At 35.3% G+C, this 11,390-nt stretch overlaps 1 protein-coding gene across 2 annotated transcripts in view; it reads left to right on the top strand.

Moving 5' to 3' along the window:
- TRIM24 (tripartite motif containing 24) overlaps positions 1–11,390 on the top strand; it is a 109,518-nt gene that overhangs the window by 41,006 nt on the left and 57,122 nt on the right. For both annotated transcript variants that reach the window (XM_045855656.1, XM_045855655.1), the window contains exon 2: positions 10,265–10,383. In XM_045855656.1, the coding sequence (XP_045711612.1) occupies positions 10,265–10,383 (119 nt within the window). The remainder of the gene's footprint in view (positions 1–10,264; positions 10,384–11,390) is intronic.

Genomic DNA, 11,390 nt, shown 5'->3' with positions numbered 1-11,390 from the left:
CCACTGTGTCTAATATTATAAAGTCCATTATTTCATATGCTTATTGTTTGAATGTGTATCCATTTGCATCCTTTCATTTTTTTAACCTATATGCATATTTAAATTGGGTTTCTTAGAGCGTTTTAATGTGTCCTTTGTTACATACACGAGTGTTTGAGTAGCAGGCGATCAGTGGTGTCGACAGGACCATGGACAGAGCACTCTGGCATTACATAGAGCCTTTCCTTTTTCTCCCATGGATGTTGAAATACACTTGCCTGACTGGCAGCTGTCCATCTCCTGGTCCTGTCATTTAACTCACTTGTGTCTGTGATCCATGGAGTCTAATAAGCTTTAAATCCATATACTTGTGTGTGTGTGTGTGTGTGTGTGTGTGTGTGTGGAGATGTCAGTCATTTTTGATACTTAATGTCAAAGCTTAAGCCCCACGTTATGCTTATGTTGGAAACTGAAACTTCACAGTAACAACAAATCATATTCACATCTCAAAGCCCAAAGTCATTAAACATTTATTTTGTATAAAAAAGAATAAAACCAGATCTTAGTAAGTCTAGTTACTTTTGCATATAATTTATGTTCTATCATTAATTTGTATGTAATATTTTGTGACCCTAATTATCTAAACATGTTTCATGAGTTCATTTAGTGAATATGAAAACATATCTAGATGAGGAATAAACATATAATTTCAACATTTATTTTCCTTTGAAATGTAGAGAAATATAATCCTGAAGTGTTAGTTATTTCAGCTTGAGTAATAAATAGGTGATTTCCTTGTTTAGCTTCTTGCCAGTATATCTTCTATAACTTTACCCTTTTTGATAGCAGCAAAGAGAAACAATTTATAGCATTTGTACTGATCTGTTTGTTTTACTGTTTCTCTTTAATTAAAGTTTGACTTTGAGATTTCAAATATGCCCCTTTTAAAAAATGAGTTGAATTATGTTTCTATGGTATTCACAGTATTCCCAGGATAGTGTGTCAGGAAAGAATCCTTTCTTCATACAGGCATTGAGGTATTTACTATATAATATGCAGGTCCTGGTTTTTCTTGTACATCTTGGGAATGACATTTGGGTAGAGACATAAAATTCACCAACATTTGGTTGGTCACTTGTTGGGCAGAGGTACATCTATGACTCCAGCTTTGTGTGTAGCCTTAGTAGATCATGGTTGGAGGGATTCAGATAGGTGAGGCCATGCTGGTTCTCTCAGAGGAGTCAGCTGGTGTCTGGTTTTAATTGGAAGGCACAGAGTTTAATGCACAGGTTAACAAGGTACTAGCTTGGCATCATTAGGCCCTTATTATACACTTATGCATAGAATCTTTATATAACAGTCTTGCCTCAAATTTGTTCTAATGAGTGTGAAATACTTAGCACAGTAACACAGCAAGTTCTCAACATGGTAATCATTATCGTCATGCTTATCATGTACTGTTGTTTTGCAAAAGAGGAAATAGTGGCTCAAAAAGATTGTTTAGAGGCTACAGAGCAATCAGTAAAGAGGAATAATCTAGATCTATATGGTCTTAAAGTCCATGCTCTATCCCTTTTATTTAAATACTTTCCAAATACTAGATTTGCCACTTAATGGTCATATGACCATGAGCACATCATGTTAGTTTCCTGGTCTGTGAAATGGGGATAATAATTTAGTGCACTAGAACTAGGTTGCTGTGAGGGTTATTAGTCCTCAGGCTCTCTTCCAGCCCTAGGAGAGAGCTCTGACAAAAGCCAACAGCTGTTTGGCTGGGCCTGAGGACTCATTTGCGCTTATTCATCTCCATGTTCTCTTAGGCCTAGAAAGTGGTTTGGTTCAGGAAAGATAGATGGGTTGAACTTAGTATTTGGGTGGGAACCGCCACTTCTTTCCCCCTTGCTAGACATAGCCATTATCCAGAATTTTGTGTTCATCATTCCTTTGCTTCTCAAAAATAGTTTATCAGCTCTGTGTGCTTTCCTACATATTAATATATTATTTGGATTGGACTATTTTTGAACTTCAATAGAGCATAAAATGTATTCTTCTGGAACTTATTTTTTTCATTCAATGTATTTTGGGGATTCAATCATGTTGATATCTGTACTTTAAGTGCATTGACTTCATTGCTGTATAGTAGTCTTTTTTTTTTTTTTTAAGATTTCTTTATTTTTAGTGAGAGGGGAAGAGAGGGAGAGAAACATCAATGTGTGGTTGCCCCTCACATGCCCCATACTGGGGACCTGGCCCACAACTGAGGCGTATGCCGTGATTGGGGATCGAACCGGCAACCTTTTCGTTCACAAGCCAGGGCTCATTGCTGTATCGTATTCCATTATTTGAATAAATCACATTATTTTGTTTCTACTGTTGGTAGACATTTGGGTTGTTTTCAGTTGTGGGCTTTTATGCAAAATGCTGCTATGAATATTCTTGAACATGTTTCCTGATGCTAAAGTGTAAAAGTTTCTCTGTGTGGAATTGTGGATCACGGGTATATGCACTAATAGGAGAGTTTATTCATTGATTCACTGAATATTTATTGAGCACTACTATGTGCCAAGTACATTTTTAGGTGCTTTGGAACCTTGGTGAACTAAAACAAATCTCTGCCATCGTTGAATTTATATTCTTCATAATATGGCCAGACAGTAAACAATAAACATAAATAAATGAAATGGAAGGAGGAAAAGTGCCAGGAAGGAAAGAATTAGAGCAGGATAAAGGGGATCAATTCTCAAAATTCCCATAAAACTGCCAGAGCTGCAGATTAAATGTCCACATTGTAAACAAAAAAATAAAAATGAAGTAGAGAGGGAAAAAAAAGATTTCTTAAATGTCATACTCATACAAATACCACTTCCACTTTGTTGATCTGCAAGGGAATCTGACACAGGTTTTCAACCAAGAATTCTGTTAATAAAGAAGGAGGTGGGTGAGGATGCAGGTGTGTCATCAAAGATAACATTTAATGAAAACAGACTTAAAGTTGTACACTAATTTTAAAAATTTCAACTTAAGTAACAAAAAGAAACAACCATGGCCATTAAGCACACAGTAATGAATGATTAAAGTAAGAATCTCCACATTTCTCAGAATTATTTTTATTGGTTGGATTTTAATTACTTCAGTTTCTGGGAGGATATTGTTATAGATACTGATCTGTCCCAGTTTGCACAGAGGCATTATACATATGCTCAAATTGGTCAAATAGAAATTACATTTTTCTACTAACTTTACAGGTAAAAAGGTATTGTTGAGTTAGCATTTATTTGGATTTAAATTTATTTAAGTGAAATTCACCCCCATACACAAATGGGAGTTTTAATTTATGGACTAATATCCTACCTGTCAAAATGTTGCTATTTATTAACTGATGGTTTTTGAAGATATCTTATAGAGAGTAGTAGTTTGAAACCTGCACTCTGGGGTCAGTCAGGAATGGGTTCAAATCACAGCTCTGCTGCTGTGACCTTGGTCAAATAAAACAGATTCTCTGATTTCTGATTCCTCATCTGCCTGAGGATGAGGCAATACATACAAGGAGAGCACTAAATAGATGTTAGTTTGTTTAGGGGGTGTGTGTGTGTGTGTGTGTGTGTGTGTGTGTTTACTTTTTATTTTGAAATAATAGATTTCCTGTGGGGTTATAGAGCAATAACCCCACAGGAAATATGTGTTACCCAGTTTTGCCCAATGGTTACAACTATACAATAATATCAAAACCAGGAAATTAACATTAGTACAATAGTCTATATAGTTAGTTCTATGCCACTTTATCACATGTGAGATTCACACAACCACCATCACAATCAAGATACAGAACTACTCCATTACTACCAAATTTCTCCCTCATGTTACTGCTTTATAGTCATACCTATCCTTTTCTCCCCCTAATTTCAGGAAAAGCACTAGTCTGTTTTCTATCTTCCTAATCTTGTCCCTTTGTAAAAGTTATATAAATAGAATCATTCATAAATGACCTTTTGAAATTGACTTTTTTTTTTTCACTCAAAATGATACCCTTAAGATCCATCCAATTTGTTGCATATATCAGTAGCTGGTTCCCCTCTATTGCTGACTAGTATTCTGTGTACCACAGTTTATTTAACCATTAACTTATTTGAGGAGATTTTTAAGTTCTGGGCTCTCATGAATAATACTGAATTAAGATGCTTGTATTCAGATTTATGGACCTAAGTTTATTCTGTGGGATGTCCAGGGGTGATATTACTGATTCATATGATGAATATGTTTAGTTTTTTTAAAAAACTGCCCATCTGTTTTCCAGTGTTGGTCTATCATTTTGTATTTCCACCAGGAATGTATGGGATATCCAATTTCTCCACATTTTTACCAGCTTTCAGTATTGTCATTACTTTTTTTTTTAGTTGTTTTAATATTATGTACTGGTATCCATCATGATCTTAATTTTCATTTACTTGAAAGCTAGTGATGTGGAATATCTTACCATGTGCTTATTTGCCATGAGTATGTCATCAATGAAATGTCTTTTATGTCTTTTGCCCACTTTCTACTTGGGTTTGTTTTTAATGTTGAGTTTGAGAGTTCTCTCTATATTGTAGATATGAATCCTTTGTCAGATTGGTGTCTTGCAAATATTTTCTACCAGTGTGTAACTTGTTTTTTCATCCTCTTTACAGGTCTTTTGCAGAGTACAAGTTTTTCATTTTGACAAAATCAAATTCATCTATGTTTTCTATTTTGGATTGTGTTTTTGATATGCTTAAGAATTCTTCAATAAGTTCTATGTCCTTGAGATTTTTCTCCTGTTTTCTTTTAAAGATTTTTATAATTTTGTTTTATATTTAAATCTGATCTACTTTGAATTAATTTTTACATAAAATCTTAAGTTTAGGTTCAGGTTTAATTTTTTGCCCATTCTTCTAGCACAACTTGTTGAAAGACTTTACTTCTCCCACTGTATTGTTTTCATATGTTTGTCAGAAATCATTTGGGCTTACTTTTGTGGATGTACCATTACCATGTATAATGTGCACTTTTTTTTGGCCCAAATTTTTGAGGGAAATAAAAGGAGGCACATTATACTTGGGTAGTACTAATTCTGAATCTATATAAAATGTTTTTAATTCTTTTATTTATGCTTATGCATTAAAAGTATAACTCTAGAAAACAATAATATGCAAAATAATACCCTGAAATACAATAACCCATTTATTGAACTTACAAGGAACTTGCAAGAAAGCAGTTTCCACTTGATAACATAGATGATGCCGACTTTATTACTATAGGGTGAACAGTGTGACATACTTCTTTATACACATTATGCAGGAGAAATTATTGGAAAATCCCTTGGGAAAATGTCAAAACGATTTTTGTTCACTGCAAGCTTTAAGCTAAAAGTTATTAAATGTGCTCAAAAACATGGTGACAGAGCTGCAGAGATGCTTTGGACCCCCTCCCACAGAGAGTATCATCAGATTCTGGAGGCCTGTGTTTTGTAATTATTACATAAAATTTCTTGTACCATAATATGGTAAAAAATAAATGCTAAAATTCCTTTATAATAAGTCAACTACCTAAATATAAGTAAATAAAAAATTGAATTAAAACGCAAGATTTTTTCCCTGAAAGTTTGGGCCAAAAACACGGGTGTACATTATACACAGCAAAATGTGGTATTTCTGGTTGCTCCATTCTGTTCCTTTTTTTCTATGTTTCTGTTCTTCCAATACTGTCTCAATTACTTTACTCATTTATAAGTCTTAAAATTGCATGACTCTTCTCACTTTTACCTTTTCAAATCACTTGAGCTCTTTGAATTTCTTTACTTTTCCCAAAATTTGGAATAATCTTGTCTGTATCTATAATAAAATTTTGTGTAGGCTATAGATCAATTTGGGAAGAATTGACATCTTTGCTGCACTGAGTCTTCCAGCCCATGAACATAGCATATTATCAGCATTTTGTGCTTGTCAGCATTAAAATGTTTTACACCTCTATGAAAAATCTGCCCTGGCCAGATGTTTCCATTGGTTGGAGTGTTGTCCCATGCACCTGAAGGTTTCTGGTTCGCTCTCCAGTCAGGACACATACCTAGGTCATTGGTTTGAACCCCAGTCCAGGTGCCTACGGGAGGCAACCAGTCAGTGTTTTTTTATCTTTCTCCATCTTCTTTTCTCTCCCTTCCTCTGTCTGTCTCTCTCCACCTCTTTCTCTCCAAAATCAATAAACATAGGCTTGGATGAGGATTAAAAAAAAATTAGGTGGCCCAACTTGGCTGTGTCTGTTTCAGGTCTGTTTTGTTTTATTGGTCTATGTGTTATCCCTTCCCTTGGTCAATATCTGACATTCCTGATTATGGTAGCTATATAAATTTTGAAATTGAATAGAATGATTTTTCTACTTTATTCTTCTTTTCACTTGATTTAGCTATTCTGCATTTGTCATTCTATATAAGGCTTACAATAATGTCTAAGTTTACAAAAAAATTGTTGGAATTATATTAGGAATTATGTTAAACCTATAGATTGCGTTAGGCAGAATTGACATTTTTACTGCATTGATTATTCCTATTCATGAACAGTCTGTTAATTTCTTTTATCAGTGTTTTGTAGTTTTCAGCATACAAATCCTATACATGTTTTGTTAGGTTTACACTTAAAGTTGTTTAGAGTCAACTTCCATATATTTGTGGGGGCATTCAGGTTATTTTATATTGGGTAACTTGTGGTAGCTTGTGCTTTTTGAGCACAACAGATTGTATGACATGGATGTAACCTGGCAACCAAGGAGAGTGGACTGGAATGCACATGTGTGAACAATGATGACTTCACTGTACTAGTCAGTGGGGGTGGTAGACACCATTGAGTGAGCATGTGTACTGTGTGGCCATCACTCATCACATTCAAAATGAGTGAGTAGAGCAGAGAATTTGCATCAAATTTTGTGTTAAGCTTGAACATTCCTCCGTGGAAACTATTTGGATGATGCAGAAGGCCGCAGCTATGGGCAACTGGTGATTGGCAGCTTCATCACGACAACCCGCCCACCCATACATCACATCTCATGCAGAGTTTTTTGACAAAACATCAAATCACCTAGGTGACTCAGCACCTCTGCAGCCCAGATTTGGTGTACTGTGACTTATGGCTTTTTCCAAAACTTTTAAAATGACCCTTGAAAGGGAAGAGATTTCAGACCATTGATGAAATTCAGTAAAATACTACAGGCCAGCTGATGGCATTTAGGAGAACTGTGTGAAGTCCCAAGATGCCTACTTTGAAGGGGACAGAGCCATCATTGTCCTGTGTACAGTGTTTCTTGTATCTTGTATCTTCTAATTTTCTAGACTAATTTTCAAGATTGAGGGTTTAGGGATCACAGGTGAAACTGGTTAGTTCTTGTGCAAGTTTCTGTGGTTTTCTCCAGTATGATTAGTTTAGTCACTGGCGCCATCTTGTCTGTAGCCTTGAGCTTTCCGACTGTGGTCAGGTGATCTAAACAGGTCATTGATGTTATCTTGAAAGCAAAGCAAGATACTAAACATTTTGTGACCTTTGTTATTTTTAAGCTATCATTGCGTCGTGCTTAACTAGCTACATTCTTTTGTTATCTCAAGCAAAGTATACTTTTAAACATTTTTTCTGGAACTTGCTTTACAGGCAGACCTCTAAGACATGACTAACATACTTTCTTAATCTTTGACTGTAAACTATGTGACAGCCAAAGCAATTGAAACATTTAATTAAATCCTGTATCTATATCTCTAGACTCTGATCTAATACCTAAACATGTTTACACCTGTTAATTGTCAGATTCACTCCTCACTCCTCATATGGTCTCCAATGATATTGCAGGGGCCCTCATTACAACCTAATGGAGACTAAAGCCTCACCTCTCACCAGCCTTCTCTGACAATAGCCAGCAGGTAATAGTTATGGCACCGGGTTTCTACTTGGCCAAGGTGGAAGGCTAGGGTTCCTACCAGCCTCTGCTAGTGGGAAAGGGAGCCCTCGTGATGTTTGGAGTACAGCGGTTGCTGTCTAAAAGTTTTCTGTCTTGCTAGCCTGCCCTTTTCCTGGTCCTTTGGATAGAGGGGGCATACTTTTGTGTGCTTTTTGTTGTTATTTACATCTGGTGGCCTCATGAACACCCACTTTATAATATTGACTATAAGGCTAAAAGAAAACCTATGTTCCTTGGGTTCTGAGAACTCGAGCTGGTCTGCCACTTTGTCTCTATCTTTTCCTGTCTTCTTATGATTGTTTTATGTAGAATGTCTATAGTTTTTAGCCACACTTATCTGGAGAAATAAGAAAAAACATGTTTATGCAATCTTCTGTAAAATGCATTGTCACATTTACAGATTTTAATTATTAACCCTTTATTAGTACCATGTGTTGGGTAGATCTTCCAGTTTGGAGCTTGTTTTCTCACTTTAATAGCAATCCTTTTGACTAACTGGAGTTCTTTGTTAACTTCAATGAAAAATTCCATTGTGCCCTGGCTGGTGTGGCTCAGTGGGTTGAGCGCCAGCCCGTGAACTGAAAGGTCACAGGTTCGATTCCATCAGGGCACATGCCTGGGTTGTGGGCTAGGTCCCCAGTTGTGGCATGCAAGAGGCAAACGATAAATGTTTATCTCACACATCTATGTTTCTCTCCCCTTCTTTCTCCCTCCTGTCTCCTCTCTTAAATAAATAAATAAATAAATAAATAAATAAATAAATAAATAAATTTTAAAAAATTTTATTGAAATTCTTATTGGGATTATTATTAAAACTGCATTGAATCTATAAGTATGTTTGGGGAGATTTGCCATTTTAACCATCATGAACGTGACTTTTTTTATTAGATATATTTTAGGTTTCTAAATATAGTTTTTTTTCCACATGGCCTTACATGATTTTAAAAAATGTATTTCTAAGTACTTAATACACTCTTTTTGCTATTGTAAAATGGATTTTTTTTTATACTGTACACTAACCGCTTGTGCCACTGGAGCTCCTAAAATGTATTTTTTAAATAAAAACATTTGTTTATTGCTTGGATATGCAAATAAAATGGACCTTTGGTTTATTTTGTATTTATTTTTATGCACTTTATTTCATAAAACTATCGAACTTTTTGCGATCTCCTTGGTACAAATTACAGCATCAAGTTTTTATTAGATTTTTAAAACTTTAATTAAAAATTTAGATTGTAGCCCTGGCTGGCATAGCTCAGTGGATTGAGCGCGGGCTGGGAACCAAAGTGTCCTAGGTTCGATTCCCAGCCAGGGTACATGCCTGGGTTGCAGGCCATAACCCCCGGCAACTGCACATTGATGTTTCTCTCTCTCTCCCTCCCTCCCTTCCCTCCCTAAAAATAAATAAAATAAAATCTTTAAAAAAAAATTTAAATTGTAACTCATTCATCATTATTTATTATTTTACCAAGCACTGTAAAAGATGATTCACTTTTTTCCCAAAGGAATATTATTTGAACTTGTTAAAGGGAAACAATAGTTCCTTAATCTCTCAAGGAGATTTTAAACAAAACAATATTGTCTGTGTACCACTTTGCCAAATCCTGATTCTATAGGTTCAGAGAGAACCAGAGCTCTCTGTTCTTTCAGAAAAATCTCCCATGTGGTTCTGATATCCCTGTTTGAAAACCACTGATAGAGAATGTTTGAGTAGTACACAGGGATGTTCATTTGGAAACATAGCTCACTTAAAATTGAGGACTCATTCATTTAATACAGTAATAGCTGTGGGGATTTGTACACACACACACGTAATCCATATATGTACATAAACTGAATTGCTTTGTGTTAGTAATGGCAGGTAGGAATTTGAAGAGAGTTAACATTATAAAAGAACCTATTCACAGATTATATGAGATATATTGGTTTAGTGCTTGGTAGATTTATAAAAACCTTAAAATGCAAGCTCATGGATGTAGAGAACAGATTGGTGTTTGCCTTAGGAGCGGTTTGGGGTGAATGAAATGGGTGAAGAGATTCATAAGGTACAAATTTCCCTTTCTGAAATAAGTCATGGGAGTGTAACGTACAGCATGGTGACTATGGTTAATAATACTATATTAAGTATTTGAAAGTAGGAGAGTGTATCTGAAAGTTCCTACCCAAAGAAAAAAAAATTTTGTCAATGTATAGTGATGGATGTTAACTTATTGTGATGACTATTTGGCAATATATACAGATACTGAATCATTTTGTACATCTGACAGTAATATAATATGTTTGTTGTACCTCATTTTAATAAAAATCTTAAAATGCAAATTTGTCTTTGCAGTTGGAGTCGTTCGATGTCCAGTTTGTAGCCAAGAATGTGCAGAGCGACACATCATAGATAATTTTTTTGTGAAAGACACTACTGAGGTTCCCAGTAGTACAGTAGAAAAGTCTAATCAGGTGAGTGTATCAAGTCTTGAATCTTTTGCCTCAATGTCAAAAGAAAAAGGTGTCAAATTAAAGCACTATATTTATGAAATGATATACTACTTTAAAAGTGTATACATTTATAAAGAATAATGAATAATTCATCTCAGTAATGGGAATAAAACAGTACTGACATAAAAGTCCTGATGGCACCCCTGCCTTCCCTATCCTCTCAGAGGAAACCGTTATTCTATATTTGACATAATTTCATTTCATTTCTTCATGATCTTACTCTTTGTTAACAATTAGGTTTTTAAGGCTCCCCCTTTTAAATTTTTTTCTATTTTGAAGATAAACTCTATAAAGACACATAGAAAAATGTTCATGTCTTTGATCCAGTATAGCTTCTGCATTTTAAGAAAGTCTTCTATTGTGCATGGCATCTTTTTTAAAGTCTCATTTGGTAGCATTGTCCAAGGTGTTGCATCTAGAGATCCAGTAGTGTTTTTCTTTCTTTCTTTTTTTAAGGTTTTATTTATTTATTTTTTAGAGGAAGGTAAAGAGAGGGAGAGAAACATCAATGTGCAAGAGAAACATTGATCAGTTGCCTTTTGCACTCCCCCAACCAGGGACCTGCCTGCAACCAGGCATGTGCCTGGACCAGGAATTGAACTGATGGCCTTTTGCTTTGTTGGGGGATGCCCAGCCAACTGAGCCACACCAGTCAGGGCCAGTGGTGTTTTTCTTTTTTTCCCCTACTCTCATAAACACATGCACATTTCTGTTGGTGTCTTACATCTAAATGCCAGGTTAAGTAGTGTATTAGTCTGCTTTTGGATCACGATTCATTGATAGTTTCTTTTGGCATTTCCTGGTTAATTAATTTGGAACAGATCTGTGATGGAACTGAATCTGATTCTGGAAAAATGATTATTAATCTAAAGTGTAAAATGTAAAAAGTAATGTTTAGGATTCTTGAGTAATCAGTCACACAGCTAAGTTTCTGTACTTTTCATTTTCAGCTTGTTTCCTCTTGGAAC

Source organism: Phyllostomus hastatus, unplaced genomic scaffold (genome assembly GCF_019186645.2).
Source record: "Phyllostomus hastatus isolate PE091 unplaced genomic scaffold, TTU_PhHast_1.1 phas_scaffold_114, whole genome shotgun sequence".
Classification (NCBI taxonomy): Eukaryota; Metazoa; Chordata; class Mammalia; order Chiroptera; family Phyllostomidae; genus Phyllostomus; species Phyllostomus hastatus.
Note: the sequence above shows the minus strand (reverse complement) of the source record. Positions and strands in the feature narration are given on the sequence as shown.